The 18,881-nt window shown below is 55.6% G+C and overlaps 1 protein-coding gene across 3 annotated transcripts in view; it reads right to left on the reverse strand.

Annotated features, from left to right (window-relative positions):
• Positions 1 to 18,881, reverse strand: part of SLC38A10 (solute carrier family 38 member 10) — a 30,873-nt gene that overhangs the window by 986 nt on the left and 11,006 nt on the right. For 2 of the 3 annotated variants that reach the window (XM_048964677.1, XM_048964676.1), the window contains exons 7-16: positions 18,308 to 18,410; positions 17,797 to 17,979; positions 15,794 to 15,905; positions 15,526 to 15,632; positions 10,846 to 10,999; positions 5,697 to 5,867; positions 4,992 to 5,456; positions 4,312 to 4,434; positions 2,563 to 2,742; positions 1,073 to 2,231 (exon numbers count right to left, since the gene is read on the reverse strand). In XM_048964677.1, coding sequence (XP_048820634.1) covers positions 1,073 to 2,231; positions 2,563 to 2,742; positions 4,312 to 4,434; positions 4,992 to 5,456; positions 5,697 to 5,867; positions 10,846 to 10,999; positions 15,526 to 15,632; positions 15,794 to 15,905; positions 17,797 to 17,979; positions 18,308 to 18,410 — 2,757 coding nt within the window. The remainder of the gene's footprint in view (positions 1 to 1,072; positions 2,232 to 2,562; positions 2,743 to 4,311; positions 4,435 to 4,991; positions 5,457 to 5,696; positions 5,868 to 10,845; positions 11,000 to 15,525; positions 15,633 to 15,793; positions 15,906 to 17,796; positions 17,980 to 18,307; positions 18,411 to 18,881) is intronic. The other variant, XM_048964678.1, reaches the window with a different exon arrangement.

Genomic DNA, 18,881 nt, shown 5'->3' on the forward strand with positions numbered 1-18,881 from the left:
TTTTAGGGGCAGAGTACTGACATCTATGGATGTAAAACACAGTATGGAACGAGGCTGGGAAGAACACAAAAAAACAAACAGCTCCATCGAGTTACAGAGAAGAGGTAGGTATGCTTGAGCCAAGCCCCTCGAGTCTGCCCTTTTAAGCCACGTGTTTTGTCCCTTAATTAGTTGCCTCTTGCAGAAAAATCAAGCTGGAGAGGGGGCGGTCTGCAGCCCCCGGGTTGAGCTTTGAAATGCACTTTGGACTGAAGAAGTCAAGCTTGAAAGCAGAGATGAGAGTGCGAGCATCCAGAGAGGGTGAAGAGAGAGCAGAGCTCATCATTATTGCTAGTGTGTGGCCAACCAATTAAATCCCTGGGAGTAGAGGCAGCACAACAGCAGCAGTTGTGCCCGTTTAAGGCAGCATTTCTACTAAACTAGGTCCCTAAACCACAACTAACTCCTAAACATGCAAGACTAACAGCTCCCATTTCAAGAGAAACACCAAAGCAATTAGCTAAGCCTGTCCTCAACTCAATCTGCCTTGGTGCTGCTCCAGAGCGAAACCCTTCACGAGTCAGGCATCTCTCCCCAGTTCTGCTCCTGCAGACCCAGACCCCTGCCCCAAAGCCCTGGGTGGAGGAACCCAGAGAAGCCTCTCCAAGCAGGCAGGGGAACCTCACGGACAGACACCTTGGCTCTGAAGGGGGAGCTGAAAGCTGGAGGGAGAAGGCAATCTGATATGAAGGAGATGTTGAAAACAGCCCCTGGAAGCCGCCAGGGAACCAAGTTCAATGGCAACCTCTGAAAGCCACAGGAGAGCAGGAATTTTGCTTGCACGGTTGTCACCTCCTCAGCTCTCTGCAGGCACACGGGGGAGGTGCGACCCTGCAGGGACTCCAGGAGCCCGCAGAGCACTCACAGCTCCAGGAGGCCCGGCGGATCGCACGCTGCATCCAGCAACGCACAGCTGGCTCGGCTGCCTGAGCAGCAAACAGCCGGAGAACTGCAGCCTCCCCTGCGCAGCCTGCCAGCCTCCCCCCCGTGGCCAACACCCCGAGCCACCCACGGCGCACGGCCCCCCTCTCACATGCTCCCATCCGCCTCTGTCATCTGCTTGATCTGCCGGCTGTGCACCACCTGCTGCGCTCCCTCTGCCACTTGGTTCAGGCGCGTCTCCAGAGCGCTGCGCAGGTCGTTCACTTTCACATCCGGAAGGGGGTTGAGGCCAATGAAGACCCCCGCCCCCTGTGCGGCTTCCTCCTCCTCCTCCCGGTGAGGCAGCAGGTCCCGCCTCCTTCGCCGCAGGTCGAGGTCCGCCTGCAGTTTCAGGTCCCGGTTTGGTTTGATGTCACGATCCTGCTTTTGGTCCCCAGGGATCGCCACTCCTTTCTCCAGCTTTCGGGCAGCAGCATTCTCAGGGCTCGGTTTCTTCTCAGCCCCATTTGCCAGCCCTCCGACCACACGCCTCTGCTTGCCCTGGAGCTCTTGCTGAGGGTCCTGGGCCGCGTCCACCCCCCTCTGCTGAGGATCCTCTTCCTTCACCTGCCCTTTGATGGCCAGTTCCCCCCGTGAGGCTGGCTGCTGTTCGTCAGCCCCTTCAGCATCTGCAGCTCTCGGATGCTCCCGTAGGTGCTGCTCACTCCCTGCCACATTCCGTTTATTCAAGGAGTCCAGTGCAACTGCCAGGTCTTTGGGCTCCACCTGACTCACTGCTTTGGCTTTAAGGTCTATTCCCGAGTCTCTTTCCAGAGTCTTTCCTGCTACTCCCTGAACCTTGGCAGCCCTCAGCTGTTCTCTTTGGATAGGAACTGTAGCTGCTTCCACAGCTTTCAGGGAATTCTCGTGGACGTCTCTTCCAGCTTTGGCTTCATGACCTCCTCCTGCATCTTCAGCCAAGGGCTTCTTTTCTAGGTGGTTTCTGGCTGCTGGAACATGTTGGGCATCTCCGTGAAGGGGATCCGAGTTCTCCGCAGCATTCCTAACAGCTCTGTCAATCTCCTGCTGCGCCACCTTCCGCTCCTTGGGAGGAACCCCAGGAATCTCACGCCCGTGCCCAGCCTCCTCCAGCCTTCCTGCTGTCACCCTGCGCTGCTCAGCTGACTCAGCAGCCTGCCTGCCTGCGCCCGGCACAGGGTGCTCCGGTGGCTCTTTACCCGGTGGATTTGCAGCAGCTTCTTGCTTAGCTCCTAGGTTCTCTTCCTCCTTACTCTTGGAGAGAGGCACAGCAGGCTCCTGTTGCATTTCTGCTGCAGAAGAAAAACTGACATGTACAACCTTTTTTTTTTTTTCCACAGAGAGCAATAGGTTCCCTGCTCCCACCATGTTGTGCACAACATGAGATTGAAGAATGAGATCACCACCAAGGGGCAGGTGGGGAAACAGGGTGAGACATGAGCAGCAGCATTATCTCTGCACAGGGGATCCCCACCTTGGAGCTCAAACACAGTCAGGAATGGCTTGCTGCAGACCGAATTTTGCCGTGTTGGAGGGACCTGGATCTCTCCCAGCCTGATTTTGAAGCTGCTCTGAGCAGTGACCAGCTCACAGAGGGCTCACGCTCCCCGGTGGCTTCCTTACCTTGTTTTGGCTTCTCCTCTCCTCCCTCTTCCTGTCTTTGCTGGTGAATCTCCTTGTGTTGCTCTTCAATCACAGCCAGCAGCTTTGCCTGCTGGTCAAGTAGCTGCTTTTGCTGCACCTGCTGTTCTTTGATCACCTGCAGCAGCATGGCATGATCAAGCATTTTTGCCTGCTCTGCTTCTAGAAACAGAAAAAAGAAAAAAAATCTATGACTCCAAATCCTCACTTCTCACCTCTGAGCGTCGCAGAGACCGCAGTGGCTTTCTGCAGCAGGAAAGTCCCGGTCTGAAATGCTGCTGGACAAGCCAGCCCCCAGCCCTCCAGAGCAGGAAACACCATGGCACGACCCTGCACAGCTCTGACTGCGGGCACTGCAGGAGCACCACGTCCCACGTGGCAGCAGGGGGCCGGCAGCCTGCATGCAGCTCCAGGGCAGGCTGCAAGCACAGCACCAGCCAGCAGCTCCAGGCACTGGGACTGGGAATGCTGCCCACCAGCGAGACCCCACGGAGTGAGTTACACAGAGCAGAGCATGGCTCAGGCCGAGCAGCAGTGACTCAGGTTGGTTCACTTGCCGTCAGTTCCACAACACGCACAAAATGGTCCCAGTGCTGCACTGCTGCTGCTCTCCTCTCAGGAGCCACTGGGTGAACCCCATCTGCAGAGCACAAGCGTGTGGCACTCGCCTCCTGCACCAGCCAACAGCTTTTTCCCCAAACTCGAGGTGTTTCTCCACCGTTACGCCCCAAAGGAAATAATGTCAAAATTAATAGCCTGTAAAACGCCATCTAAATTAAAACGGGATGCTGCTCACGTTAATCCCTTCCCAGCACAGCCGCCTAGCCCTGTCCTGCTAATCACCCACAGAGTGATTACGGAGAAGGATTTCCAGTTCACGTTACGGTGCTGTTAGCAGAGGGCCTCCGGAATTCCCCTCTCAGTGCGCTGCAGAATGTGGGGCTGCGGGGGGAGCGCGGCCTTTCGGAGCACAATTGACTCCTCACGATCTGTTTATTTTTCGCACTTGGTTCAAAATAAACAATGAAAGCATTTCTGCCATCTCCCCTTCCGAGCCTGCTGGTCCCAGCGCAGCATGGGAACGGTTGGGGTTGAGAGCAGGCAAAGGTTTAATGCCAAATCAAAGCGTTTCTGGCTGAGAGCTTCGCAAACACGCGGAGCTCCGTGTTTGTGTGGCACACCTCTTCCCCGCAAACAAAGGCTGCGCTGCCTCCCAGCTCCCCTTTGATGTCGGGAAGCAGAGCTCAGCCAGCGCTCGGGCTGGGCTCTAACAGGCACCCTTCATCAAAACATCAACAGCCATAAAAGCCAAGCAGTGGGGCTCACCGAGGGCAGCGCAGCGCCGGGGTCACAGCACGGTGCAGGTGGGCGCGCACAGGGGGCACCCAGGGCTCCCCACCCTGCAGGGCACCCGGCTCTGCCCGTGTTTTGCAGAATCCAAACGGCCTTAGGCTGGCCGTGCTCGGATCGAGTCAGGGCTGCTGGCACCGGAGCAGGAAGCCAGAGAGCAGCCATGACTCACGGCCTCGCGCCGGCCTCACCGTGCCAGGGACTCCAGCAGCAACGTGCCAACCTCCGCCGGAGGCGTCAGCTGCAGACAGGCACTAATTGCTGCCGTCGCCGAGGTGACTCTGGCCCAAAGCTATGTGCTCAGCAGAGCCAGGCCTGGCAGGGCTGGCACGTTCCTCCTGCAGAGGAATCTTGCACTGGCAGCCCACGTCCTGCACTTACCCTCCAGCTTGTTCTCTGCATTCTCCGCTTGCCTGTCCTCCCCGTTCCGGCTCTCCCTCTGCTCCAGCTGCTGGGGCTGAGCTGGCTCCACGCGCTCCGGGAGGGGCAGCTCTGGCTTTTCACCTGCAGATGAACAAACCGACAGGTGCTGGCATCGGGGAGGAGCTCAAGGCTCTACACAGCGACTGTGCATCGCGTTGTCCCTGCCCGTGCCAGCACAGTTTATATTCAACCTGATGACTGCGAGGGAAGTCATAAAAAAAAAAAATATTTAACAATCTTATAGACTCGTGGCAGCGAGCCAGTGCTAACTACCTCAGCCAATTAAAATGCACAAATGGCTCTAAGTCACTTTCAGATGGGCACTTAGCAATGTGTTACCTGTCAAGATCTCCCAGCTCCGCATCCCCAGTGAGCTGGGAGACGCACGGGAACAGCACGGCACCTGACATTTAGCAGGCTGGCAAACAACTGTTTGACAGATATTACAGTAGCTGTCAAAGCCACCAGATTCCTCCTTTCTGCCAGCAGCTGCTGAAGGGGCTGTGCACGCTCACGTGCTCATCTTGTGAAATGAGAAGGAAACACGGGCTGGAGGATGGAGCAAGGACACTGCCCGGTCACTGGGGGCACATTACGGGACCGGAGGATTCATTCAGAGCCACGCAGAGGGAGCTTACCAGGATCTGCTTCCTTCTCCAGGGACCTCACCACCTCCTCCGCCTTCCTGGGGAACTGCAGCTTCGTTTTCTCCCCATCACCTGCAGCCTCAGCATTCTTCTCACCAGCCAGCACGGCAGCTCGAGCCTTGGCATCCTGTGCTGCTCTGCCCGGCTCCTGCTCTTTGTATGGCCGGCCATCCTTCGGCACGCTCACCTCCGGGGCGTTCTTCAGATTCTTCACAGGTTTCTCAGTCCCTCCCCGCGCTCGGTTCTCAGCGATCGCTTCTTTCCCTTGTGCCTCTTTCTGGGGATGCAGCTCAGCTGGCTCATGCGGCGCCGCCTTCGGTGCGTTTCCTTCTTCTCCTCCGAGCGCCTGCTTGTTCTCAACAGAGTCCTCGCGCTCCCTCCCCATGTCCACCACCACTTCGTCGTGCGGGACGGGCGGCTCGTGGCGATGTGCTTCCCCCATGGGCAGGGCGATGCCTAGAGCGTACAGCAGCAGGGTCAGGGCTCGGCTGCCCCGTGCCAGTGGGCTTACGGCGTGTATGGCCATGCCTGGGTACCCGCTGCCCCCCGCATCTGCTCCCTCATCAACAGGCTGCATTCATAACCAGCCCCAAGAGCATCCTACAGCGCACCAGCCCACGAGGCGACCCGCAGAGATCAGAACCTTTACCCAAAGCAGTCCCAGAGCTGACGGCCCTTCCCCACATCCCTCCTTACCTTGGTCGGGCCGGTCCAGCTGCACTTTCTCCTCTGGCTTTCCTCTCTCCTCGTCTCTCTCAGGTACCTCCATGGGCACTTTGATTTGTGGCTGCTCCATCTCCTCCTTCTCATCCAGCAGCTTTGGTTTATGGCGGTCATCCTCCGCCTCCTCCACCGCCGGGTTCTGCTCTGGAAACGCAGCACTGTTAGTGGAAGGGGTTACGCACAGCCGCACCGACAGCCCCCCGACAGCAGCCAGGTGGTTGCTGTGCCCACAGCAGCCCTGCTCCACGTGGCAGCTCTATTTCCACCAGCGCCAGCGAAGCGGGGCCGGGGCTTTGTTCTGCTCGCTGCTCCTTTCCCCAGTGCAGCAGTGCAGAGCAAGAGCTGCTGCGAGCCCGAGCCGCCAGATGGTAGCATCCGCCCGGGCTGCCCGCTGCAGGGCTGTGAGCATGGGGACCCGGGGGCCCAGCACAGCCCCCAGCACCCGCCCATGCTGGGAGAACACCGCAGAGCAGCTCCACGCCTGTTTTGTTATGTATTCCTTTCAATTTTCATAGCAGTGCAAGAGCATTTTCCCAACCTCTGCCGTTCCCCTGGAAGAAGAGGGAAGGGAGCAGCAGGTTTTGGGGAGCAGAAAGGAAAGACCGTGAGGACAAAGCCCCAGGAGATGCGGGGACCTGGGGGAAGGACCCTGGAGCACACTGCTCCCCAGGACAGAAGCAGAGCAGGAAACAGAATTGTTTCCCAGCACTGAAGTTGAACTACAGATTTTTTTTCCATCCAACAAACTGAAGAAAAAAAAAAATCATCTTCTGTAACAAAAAAAATTCCCAAGTCTCCTGCCCTCCCCCCCCCTCTTTGCCCGCCCCCATGCAATTTCCTTTGGGGAATTAATTCTATAAACATCTTTCAATTTTCTCCTCCCCCTCCACAGGGCTGGTGCGATTTATTACAAGATGAACTCATGGGAAAGAAGTGATTGCCACAACTTCAGCTGCGTGGGCCTTACCCAAGCCGGGGAAGAAAAAGGCCAAATCCTGGCCCAGAAGGAGCCGTGCCAAAAGCACGCAGGGCTCAGCCAGAAACCTGGAGTCCTTGGCCCTGAGTTCTGCCCCGGCCACGTTCTGCAGCGAGGGTGGGAGGAAAGGATGCGGGAGTTCTGAGAAACCGCGGCCGATCCCAAGGGGCTGCCTGCATGGAGGGGCTCCGCAGGGCTCAGCGGTCAGGGCAGGATGCTCCGTGCAGGACGGTGCAGAGAGCAGAGGCTGGTGCCCACTGCTGGACGTGCGCCCTGGGAAGCAGCAGGATGCAGGGCCGTGCAGGGAGGCGCTCGGCTCCCGCCGATGTTCCCAGCGAAAAGCCTGGCCCAGCAGCAAAACGTTATTGAGTGTCTCGGAGGAAAGGCGTCGTTCATTGGTCGGCGGAGCGCGGAGATTGCTGCGTACGGGGGAAACTGTTGTTGGATGAAATCAGAGCTGCAGAACGCTGCAAATGCAGGAGGAAATCACGGCCAGAGGTGGTCATAATGCAATAGGATGTTGGAGGGGAAAAAAGAAAGAAAAAAAAACAAACAGGAAAATCTGGGGAGAGAAGGAAGCTGTGCGCACTAAGGGGAAGCAGGGGAGTTAAGGCAGAGCGGGCGCAGTGCCCGCAGCCTGTAGTGCCATGCCCAGTGTGCTACAGCAGGTGGAAGCAGCCCCGTGGCTGCAGCAGCTCCGTCGTAAATCAGGAGAGGGCTCCCACGGTCCGTGCTCTGAAAACAATGCGGGGAAAGGCAGAAAGAAAAACAAAACACAAACAAAACCCAAAGTCTCCATGCCATAATAAGACAAAGTTGCCTCTAAGCCGTCATTTGCTCAGCAGGAAACAAAATTAAGTTCATCATCAGGGCGTGAATTAACGACCTCTCACGCTGCATGGAAATCTACGAGGGGCTGTATGTGGTTTGCAGAGAACAATTTTGCTCAGGATGTGTAATAATCACTCTAACTGTCTAGTCGCCCTTCAGGTCCCTTTGGAGAGCGTTACAGTAATGCTGTGCCTCTTAATGTTTTATGAGCGGCGTTGGACTTTACAGGCAAAGGCTGAGAGGCTATAAAAGCTCCTCGGCTTACAGCAACACGCCCGGCCCCGCGCAGGGCTCACCCGCAGCACAGCTCCGCTCACACTCACGGATGTGGGGGGGCTGCTGGGGCTTTCTGCAGCTGATTTGTGAGCGCGTGTGCGCGCCGATGTGTTGTGGTTTGCCAGCAGCCTCTCCAGGCTGCAATAAAATTTCATGATTAGCAGCCTAAAAGCTTCCCTTCCCCCTGCTCCTGCTTCGGATGGGAGCAGCGGTCCCAGAAAGGCATTAAATCCCTCCTCACGTGGTTTTCACAGCTCTCTCGTCCACCGAAGCAGTGACCGTGTTGGGCTGTGCACCCATGCATCCCATACACATCCTGCTTGGGGACGGCGCGAGGAGACGGGGAGCAGCACCTCTTGGGGACAGCAGCACTGGGACACGGCCTGCTTGAACTTCAGCCCAGCAAAAAGGAGCTATTATCCATTTTGAAAGTGGATAATAGGAGAAAAGTGGGGATGGGAGCAAGCCGGCCCCCCACAACCCACTGAGCCCCGGGGGAGGGAATGGAGCGGGGCTGCCCCGCACAGCCTGGAGCACACAGGAGCCCCCAGGCACGCAGGCACCGAGCCCCGGCCAAGCGGCGCCCAGGAGAGCTCCCCCCTGATGGCTGAAACGGTGACAGATTTCACAAGGTTATCAAATGGCATCCCTGAAATTAGTTCACAGTTGTCTCCTGACGCACCAGCAGTAAAAACGAACCCAAATTACAGGAGGCTGATAGTTGCCTTTTCTGTGTCACAGGCGCTATTAAAAGCTCGCTCGCACAAAGCACCGGGGAGAGCTGCAGCAGCATCAAGCTGTTCCTACAGCGATTAGGGGCTGTGCATAATCCATGGCTCGCACATGTTCAGGGCCACTCCAGCACACAGCGCAGCCATTGCTGGTGGAGCTGCACCGGGATGGGCTCTTTTTGAGGTCAACGCAAAGCATCCAAGAGGGCAACGCGGTGGCACCTGCACCCACGGGGTATGGGATGTGTGGGGCTCGTGGTGCAGTGGGGAAAGGGGGGCATTGCATCACGGCGTGAATCGGGGCTTTGTTACCAACGTTGCACAAGGCGAGAGGCACAGAGCGAAGCAGCAGCAGTGGAGTAAGGAGCTGAAAAATATTACAAAATCTTAATCCGCCCCATGAGACCCTCTAGGGTGCTTTCAAATACAGAGAGAAATTGCCTAATTAGCTTTTTTTTTTTTGCTTTTTTTTTTTTTGCTTTTTTTTTCCTCCTAATGGATAATTGCCTTCATGAGCTTCCACAGGCAGCTTAGCAACCTTTTACCATCCGTGCACACGCTGCATGGTGCAGCTGAACGCTTCTGAAAGGGGTTTTATACCTTTCCCGAAGAGCTGCTGACAGTAAACCTCAAGCAATACAGGCTGGGGCTGTAATGGGCACTTGGGTGTCGTTAGTAAAAACACTATTCAGAGCTCGCCGGTCAATACGTGTTCACATAAAAGGGCAATGTTCTAATATTCATAATCCCAGGGCCCACAGGGCAGGGCTTTAATGAAAGTCTGCACAGTTCTGGGCTGCTCAACATCAAAGGAGCCCATAAAGCTCCCCTTGCACTCTGACAGCAGCAGGCAGACGGCGCACGGCCGCGGCTCCCGTATGGGGGCAGGCAGAGCTGCGCATCCCCAGCGCTGGGGCACCGTGCTGCCAGGTCCCAGGAGGGAATTCTTTACCCAGGTGAAGCCCTGGCACTGCTGGTGCTCCATCCCTGGAGGCCGTAGATGGGCCCTGGGCAGCTTGAGCAGGTGGGGGACAGCCCACGGCATGGCTTTTGGGACTCAGTGATCTTTAGGGTCCTTTCCAAGCCATGGTTCTGATTGTCTGACACAACCCAGCAGCCAGTCCCAGGTGGTGCAGACACTGCATGGGTACGGCATGCAGCCATGGAGTGCAGCTCCCCACAGTGCTTCACGTGGGGAAGAAGTGGCAAAGAGATGGAGCAGCTCCAGCGGACACCGTCCTTTATGGGACTTCTTTTATCCTCCCAGCCACAAGCACGCGTGTCATTAGCGACTCCTCCTGAAACGAGCAGCTGTTCTTTGGCCATTACTGCTCCAAAATTAACCGAGACGGAAGAATTCAATCGCATCCCTCCTCCCAGCCCTGCTGAGTGAGCACGATTAAGGGATTGAGAGCATCTTTTGCTCAGAGTTCACGGGCAGCACAGCGCCTGGGAAGGCGCATGCATCTCGGGTGAGCTGTGAGAGCAGAGGCAGAAAACCCCTCAGCTGCCAGGGACGCAGCGACCCAGGAGTGAATGTTATCGCGGCAGCACCGCTGTCAGAGACGCTCAGAGCTGCTCAGCAGGAACCCAGCCAACAACAGGGAGGGAGGATAAGCTCCAGAAGAGACGGCCCTTCTCTCGCTTCCGTTCTCAATCTCGGCGAGGATATTTCAAGGCCCCCAAAGAACAAAAAGCTTGAGCAGAATGGAGCAAAAAATAAAATAAAGAAACAGGACGCAGGCACAGAGGAGGGGCAGCACGGGGTCAGGAGACACCTGCTCGTGGTGGCCTTGCGAGGCCAGCCTGCAGCTGGGGAAGGGAGGTTCGGCTGTAATTCCATCAACGGCCACGGTAAACAAATAATAAATAACGTGGACCCGTAAACAGAGCTGAGGCATAATCAAGGGCTTTGTCAGAGCTAAATCTGAATCCAAATTTACAACCTCACAACCAAAAAAAGTCAGCGCCCGTAAATCTACATACCTTTGAGCGCAGTGAACGGCTTGTTACAGGGAGCAGGATGTGCTGGCAGCATGCTGGGAGCAGCAACGGTCAGCCAGCACCAGGCTGTCCTTGGGCAGCGCTGGTCACCTCGTGGGGACATCCACGCTCTGCTCCCACTAAAGGATCCCAGCCCTGCACCCTGCCCGTCCTTCCCAAAGGGACCACAGGAGCTCCCAGCTGCACTCCAGGAAGCACAGCTTTCCTGGGCAAAACCTGCAGGGAGCTGCCTGGGCATCACCCAGTGCTCACAGCAGGCGGAGCTGGGAGCAGAGCTGGAAGCACGACTCAAGCAGCCTCATACCTGGGAGTTTGACAGCATCCTGGTCGAACCTGTCCTCCTCTCCCTCCAGGTGCTCCATGCCCACCGCTTCGGTCTTCACCGGCGTGTCTTCAGTGGCAGACAAGGTGGTGTAGGTGCTGATGATCAGCATTCCCAGGCCAATCCACAGGATGATCTGCAATGGGCAGCAGCTCTGGTTAGCATGGCAAAGCAAATGACACTGCACAGCGTTCTGCACGCAAACAGTGTTTCTGAACAACTCAAAGCAGTAAGGGAGAGTTGAGGAGAAATGGAAGAGGTGAAAAAGGAAACAGTTGCTCTCGGCAGTTTGTATCTGGATGGAGAGGCACAAAACAACAGTTTCAGATGCTGGAAGCTGTTGTAAAAGACTGCCTCTGTATCAGAAGGGCTCAAGAGGAGGTGGACAGGGCATCAGAATAGAAAAATGCACATGGTGGACAGGAGTCCAGCTGCACAGGAACACTGCCTGGCACTTTGAGCAGCTACACTGCAACACTGCACAATCAGCTCTGGCTGAGAGCAGAGGTGCCTGACCTGTTCACAGGCCAGGTTTACCAGGGAACCATTTAAAAATTCTTCTCTATGAAAGCAAGATGTCCGTGCACAGTCCTGTGGCTAATGGTCCACGGATGGGGTAGAAGCTAGGAAGAAGCTGCTGAGAAGTAACTCAGAAAGCTGAGATCAAAGAGAAGGAACACAGCGAGACAGAACCTGGATCCTGTGAGGGGAAGGACTCTACAAAGAATTTACCTAACTCAGAAAGGGCTCATCCCTGCCTCACTCCCCAGAATCCTCATCCTGCAGCATGCACACCACACTTAACAAGGGGCACAACAAGAGGATGCAGCTCAGCGTGAGAAAAAGCAGAAACAGCCACTGGGGAACGTGAACACAACAGGAGCTGCCACGGGCTACCGGAGGAGGGAGAAGTTGGGAAATGAAAGGGGGAGCCCACAATAGAAAGGTGAAGTCCAAAGGGAGAGGTGGGGCCGGCGCTGGGCTCCCCATTGCTGCAGAAGTGGGGTCAGTGTGGTCAGCGCCCAGGAGACGCCTTCGGAAGGAAAAGGGATCAGCAGCACAGCCAGGGAGCAGAGGGCACATCTTAGAGGGGCTGCAAAGGAAACAGAAGCAAGGTCTGCTCCCGGCCCTGTGCACAAAGAGCAGACATCCTGCAGGCCGGGAGCAGCAGGCAGGTCTCTGCCCTCCGCTTCCCCCCCCTTGCACGACCCACAGCCCTGGCAGCAACGCGGCTGTGCCGACATCCTCCAGAAACAACAGCAGAGAGGAAGAGCATTTCCACAAAGAGGATGTATTCTGGTGCCACAGGAACCGGGAGCCATGTGGGAGAAAAGGGAAACCGTAGGAAACGGCTGAAATCACTGCTGGTTTTAAAAGGGTTTTTGTTGTTTCTTATCTTAGTAGGGAACCACGGGCTTGAATGTTGTGGATTTAAACCCCTCTGATTGTTCAACATTTAGAGTTCATCTGGGAGCTTCCCAGGGGCCAGGCTGCCCCACACCTCCGTCCTCACCCAGCCCAAGAATGCTGCAGACCTGAGTGGAGGTCTGTAATTCGGCTCCATTCCACAGAGATACCTACGGTGTGCAAAAAAAATAACAAGGAGGGAGTTTGGTGCTCAAGGGACCATCGGGGCCAACCTCTGGCAGGAGGTTGACAACCTTCAGACAGGAGCAGCAGCATGGGCTGCAGGGACTCAGTGGTGTCTCGAGGAAGAGCAGGGGCAGAAACCACCCAACGCATTTGGGGTGGAGAAAGGGGAAGAAGCAGAGCGTGCAGAGCAGCTCTGAGCCAGCAGCTGTTCCCATAGGGGGAATCTCCTCCACCCCTCTGAGAGGGGAACCTGGGGGCCACCGAAGAGCTCCTGGACATGCACTCTGTAGGAGGAACATCCCTCCGGCCACAGCCTCCTCCTGCCTGCAGCTCAGCACACCAAGCACCCATCTCCCGAGAGCAGCACTGGGGCCCGGCCAGGAACTTGGAAGAGGAAGTTTACGCATCCGTTTCCTCTGCTGCTTGCTTTCTCTTGGCTGTGCTTCCTCCCAGAAGAAAGCTTGAACTTTGAACAGAGGTGTCATTAGCTCAAAGCATCTCCTCTGACCACGCCTGAGCCAGCAGCACAAAGCAAGAGCCGCGTTTGCCTCAAGTGACGACATCTCCTGAGCAGTGTTGTTTTGGACACCGTGCACAGAGGGACGCTGTAAGCGCAAAGGAATGCAGAGCTGTGTCCCTCCCCGGCTCCTCCACCATGACAGCAATGCACAGCACTGACCCAAAGCAGAGAGGGGAACGTCCCACCATGCAGCAATGAGCACTGCCTGACCCAAGCAACAACCCCTGCAGCTCCTCTTCCCTGAGCGGGACAGCAGCAGCACGGCCTCCCAGGGAGGGGCCTCTCAGACACACGTTTGTGTCAACACTGAGAAACCAACACCTTCCTGCTGGAAGTTCAAAGCTGTGTTTACAGACCTGAGCACGACCTTCAGCAGTGTTCTGCCAATCCTCCCCAGGGCAGCGGGACACGGAGCTGTGCCGTCACAGGAACGTGCTGCAAGGAAGGGGATGCTCCTCCCCAGCTCACCCACAGCCCCACAGGGCTCACTCCGAGCTTTTCACTCCCCTGCCTTGCTGTCACTGCTCTCTCCAGCAGCCTGGAGAGGACCGCGCCGTCCCCACGTTGATCCCAGCTGCAGCCTAACCTGCACGTTGGCTGTGACAATTCACAGCTGGGTGGCAGAAGCCAATGTCTGGGACTGCCTGCTTGCCCTGCAGCCCTCGTGGTTGCTTTCAGTGCTGTATCATACCCTAAGTTGGCATCACCTTCCCAGCTCTACAAAACCCAACTCCAGAGCTGCCAGCTGCTCCATGCTGGACCTCACTGGAAGCCAGAGGTGGCCCAACACATGTGGAAGAAATACGGCAAGAGTTCAGATAACCCGGCAAGTCAAAGAGCTGGATGTGAGAGCTGCTGCTTTGGAAACATGTTCAGAAGGGTGCAGGTGGGGAGGCAGAACATGTACGTGTGTTGTTCAGGCAGGGGAAAGTGAGGAGGGACAGCTCTGCCCAGGGCAGCTCCTTCTCCCCCCGACTGCCACTTTTCACAGGAGCACATTTTGATGGAGTGCAGCGCCTGGATCAAAGGAAGAAGGAATGAAGGAGGAGACCAAAGAAAGAGCTACGGGGAATGAATAAATGAGTCTCTGCAGAAGGCCTGGAGGGACAAGGAGAGGGTTGGGCCCCGGTCTCAGCTCTCAGAGCTGAGGCACGGAGTGCTATGCAGCTGGAGGCGTTCCTGAGGACAGGTGTGCCCTTGCTGCAGCGCTTCAGAGCATCGGTCAAAGCAAGTATGCAAACTTGACAGGCCATGGATCATTCAAGAGAAGACTGGACAGCTTGCTAGCAGCCCCTTCAAATGCCAGGGTAACCCGGGGGCTGATGCTTCAGATAAGCCCTTATTCCTCTGTGGGATTTTTGCAGGACAAATATCTCCAATCCTGTGAGCAGCATTTCAGGTCACGCACTGTGAGCACCCCAGCGTTCAACTGCAGGCAGCTGAGAGTCGCCTTGGGCAGCCAGTGAGCTCAGCACACCCTGAGTGCAGTTTCAAGGCACTGCAGAGAAACGTTCTGGCTCGGCCGGAACAGAAAGCAAGACTTGAAAGTGCTCTTTGTTTCCCTGAAAAATCCAGGCTGGCATTCAGACTCCTGCTTGGGGTTTCAGTCAAAGAAGTTAGGACCAAAGTGTCAGAATTCAGAGGGAAAGCTGGAAAGTTGGACTATTTCCTTGTGTCAGAGAAAGCGTGGGGAAAGAAAAAAAAGCACCCTGCTTAAAAGCTTCACATACGTTTGCAAACCCACAAGTCATTAAACTCAGAAAAAGCCATTAGTTCTGTAGGACCCACAGAAATTCTTGCTCTCCCTCTGCTGACTCCGCAGTTTGCCGAAAACCTTATTCCCAGATCAGTGCTGTCGTGACTGGTGATGCTGGAGCACAGGCCTGCTAAAAGGCCATGGATCCAGTCATTGTTAGAAAAAAAACAAAGCATGTTAATTTTGACCCCATAAAAGCGCAGTACTTGCAGAACCAGAGAGATCAAGCCCAGCAAAGAGCCACTTTGTTTCAGTCCCTGAGGAGGCCAATTCAAACTGGAGCAAAAGGAAAAGCTCGACTTTTAATAGCCTCTGAACGACCCCAATCTTTTAAAGATCAATTCCTGAAGCAACACCTCTACGTGTGTGTTCCCTTTTATTATTATTTTGGTTGAGACCAGAGAGCTGTAGGTCAGCAGCAAGAACCACATCGCTGAGAAGCCCTGTTTATTTTACCCAGCCCAGGTAGGCTGAGATGTAAGGTTTTATAGGCTGCCTGGATTCCCCAGTCTGTGGATACAGAACCTGAAGCCCGTCAGAAGGCGGACTGGAGGCAGCATTTTACGCAGCAAATGAAAGCTTTGCTCGCAGCTTAGAGGGATATAAAGAGCCTCTGTGCAAAATGGGGCAACCACGCACTGAGCCAGCCTGTGAGCTCCGAGCAGGACGGTCCCACCTGCGATGAGCGGCTACAGCAGGGAGCACCGAGCAGCTGCCCTCCTGCAGCCCCATGAATGCTGTTCCCAGGCTCTGCAGAGGGCTTAGGGGAATGCCAAGCAGCAGCATCACTGACCTGTGAACAAAGTGCATTCTTGTGGATCTTCTTGTAAATAAGAGCTGGGCAGATGAAACAAATCAGACTTCCCATCGTAGCACCTGTCAGGCCCAGGACCGTTTCCACTGGCAAAGAAGAACAAGAGGAGTCAGCAGAGCTGTTCTCTTCCAGAATCACGAGCACAGCAGCCCTTGGCAGCTGCCTGCAGTACGAGCCAGGCCATCCTACCCAGCAGAGCCAGGAAGAATGAGCACTGAGCAGCCCTTTCCCCAAATTCCTCACTCACCATTAGGGATCATGATGCCTCCTATCATGGTTCCAAACACGACAGCCAGCGTCAGGGCTTTAAAGCGAAGTGGGGGCATGTAACCCCCAGCAGCAAAGGTGCCATCTTTTTGCTGGAAGAGAAAAGAATGAACTGAGCCCCTGCTGCACACCTGCACAGTTCTGAGGCAAACACCCCTCGGGCTCTGCCAGTGGGGTAAAAGGAGCCAGGCAGACCAAACAGGGGCAGTTTCAACACCTCAGCACTGTGATCTCTGCAGTGATGGGGCAGGGGGCAGCTAGATGTAGTTGGATAGTTTTAATACGCGACTGCATCTGAACCTTCAAAACAAGACTGACAGGAGGCACGCAGCCAAAGCTGCCGTTTTCATCCTGCCCCCAATGTGAACTGCACAGCTGTATCCGAATCCTTCTGCCAGTGATGCTGCCGCAAGTGGCCCCAAGGCCGAGGGCATGAGAAACAGGCGCAGCTGAGAAGGCAGGAGGGAGAGCGGGCGCTGGGAAGAGCTCTGGTTTTGCTGCACTGAGGCATCCCCAGCACCTCCGGGAGCAGGGCTGTTCCCACCGCGTTGCAGTGTGTGGGCCGGCTCCTCCGACGTGACGGAAGACACCCCAGCTGGGCTGCAGAGGATGAGCAGAGCTGCGGGGGAGCTGCTGATGCTGGAGGGTTTCCAGATGCCCTCCATTTCCCGTCCCAGCCCACGTTCCCCGAGCAGGAGGTGTGGAAAGCACAGGATGCCACGGACCCACGTGCCCCTGAAAGCCAGCGGGTCCCCACGCTCCTGGGCACAAAGATGGGACACAAAAGCAAAGTGACACATTTGGAGCCCAGGGGAGAAGTGAGGCTTCCCCAGCACTTCCAGCCCTCCACGTCCGCTGCCTCGCTCCAACAGCCTTCCCCCATCCCCAGATTCTCCCAACGTGAGAAAAGAGCCGGGGGCTTCTCACAGGCAGAAGTGGCAGGATTTAGAGCTATAAATTGCTCGAGTTTTATTTCCTGCCCTAAGAGGTTTCTATTTATGCAGATACACAAAGGCCTCAGAACATTCCCACAATCTCTTACTGTTATTTACTGAATACCATCGGCATGCTTAGTGCCGTACAATACACAGAGGAGAACACGCTACTGCCACAAGGGACTCACAGTCTAAATCAGACAGACCAACTATAGTCACAGCGGCTGTCTGAAGATCTGACCCTGGGAAAGGTGAACGTGTGGGAGAGGGCTGTGCTGCACTGCAGCTCCACGCTGTGTCGGCACCACGCGGCCGGGGAGACACTGAGAAGGGGAGATCTGAACCCCAAAAGGAGAAGGCTGTGCTCAGGGAGCTGCTGACAAGGTGGGAAGATGGGAATTATAGTGTAAGAGCAGGAATGAGCACAGGCACACAGAAGAAATGAGGCTGGGCTCTGAGGCCAGGAACAGAAGCTTGAGCTAAATGCAAAGCGAGATTGAGTTGGCCAGCAAAAGAATGCCAGCTGGAGCAGCAGGAAATAAGGACGCTCCTCTGTTTCCAAAAGCACATTTCTCCTTCTTTTTGAGGGAGAAAACCACCTCAGCTCTGAACTGTGCAGCACTTCCATGCGAGAGCCGAGCAGGGAAGCAGCAGCCACGTGAGCTGGGGGGCAGCAGAGCAGGGCAGGCCCCCGGCTCACAGCCCTGGCACTGCTGCCCACGGGATTCCACCGCAGAGAGGACAGGAAACTCAAAGCACCACGGATTAACCGCTCAGTAGAGCAGAATGTACAGGCTGCCATCAGCCTCCTGCTGTGCATGGCAGGCACTTAACCTGCAGTGGGAGCTGAGCATTTGTCCCTCCAGGCAGCAGCACCCACCCACGAGTCAGAAACGTGCCACCGTCATGCAGTCCCACAGAACCAAGGCGCAACTGCAGCCCAGGTCAGCAGCCAACAGCAGAAGCCAAACAGTCACAGGAGCCCTTCAACAAGCAAGTTTCCAAAGCGCACACCAAGGCAGCTCCTGGCCACACGAGAGGGTCTTACCTGCTGCTCAAAGAGAAGGGTGTTCAGCGCCTGCCTGCATGGGAGAATCATCATCGGGAAGCCCACAGCTACCGACATCATGAATCCCACTCGGATCATCTCCGTCACAAGGTTGGAAGGGAAGTTCATGAGGACATTCCCAGCAATGGCTTCGGTGTAGCTCACGTAGCCAAAGAAGCCCACCTGTCCGCAGGGAGGGGAGGTGAGCAGGGGGGGTTGGACTCCAAAGCACGTGCACAGCAAAAGGGTGGGGGGCAATGAGTGCCCACGGGTGAGGATGAGCCAAGGAGGGAGTGTGGGGCCACCTCCATAGGGAACCTTCTGGGAGCCCTGGCTGCAACACCCCCCAGAGCCGAGGCATCATTCCCCATTTCGTTCTGCTTTCAGCAAAGTGTCTTTGAGAATAAATACAGATAAGGAGAACCCAGCCCCATCTGGAAACAAATCATCGCCCCCACTGCCCCTCCAGAGCATGACTTCTGGCAAGGAAAGAGAAGGGGAAGTTTCTTACCGTAATGTAAAAGGTGGTGACCACGTTTAGGGAAGAAGCAAAGATGGAGCTCATGATTTTAACGGACGGCTCATCCAAGCTATCGTAGGTAGGCAAGACCTGACTGTTGAAAAGGGTAAATTATTTGAGGAAAGTTTCTAGAAAGAGGGGGGAAAAAAAAACAAACTCGAGTGCCTCAGCCCAGCAGCGAAGCCTCCCTGACACCTTCCCCCTATGGAGCATAAACACTCGCCTCTATTCCACAATTTATACTGCTAATGCCAAGAGATTGCAGAACACTCATAACTCTAAGTGTTGCAAAAATATTCCTGCTCTCCCCACCCCACCACGTGGAGCTGAACGTGTGATGTAAACATTTTGGTTCAAAAGTGTTGCAAAATTAATGGCCGTTTGCTCCACTGAGCACCAGTGGCACCAGGCCAGGCAGAGCACGGAGATTATTGTTCTTGGAGCCCTCGGCACTGATAATTAAAGTAACGCAGTGTTTACAGAGTAAAAGCAGGAAGAAGGTTAGAGCATCACACTGTCTAAACGAAAAGTTAAACAAACAGAACTAAATGCAGTGCCTGTCATA

This window comes from Lagopus muta, chromosome 18, assembly GCF_023343835.1.
Source record: "Lagopus muta isolate bLagMut1 chromosome 18, bLagMut1 primary, whole genome shotgun sequence".
Classification (NCBI taxonomy): Eukaryota; Metazoa; Chordata; class Aves; order Galliformes; family Phasianidae; genus Lagopus; species Lagopus muta.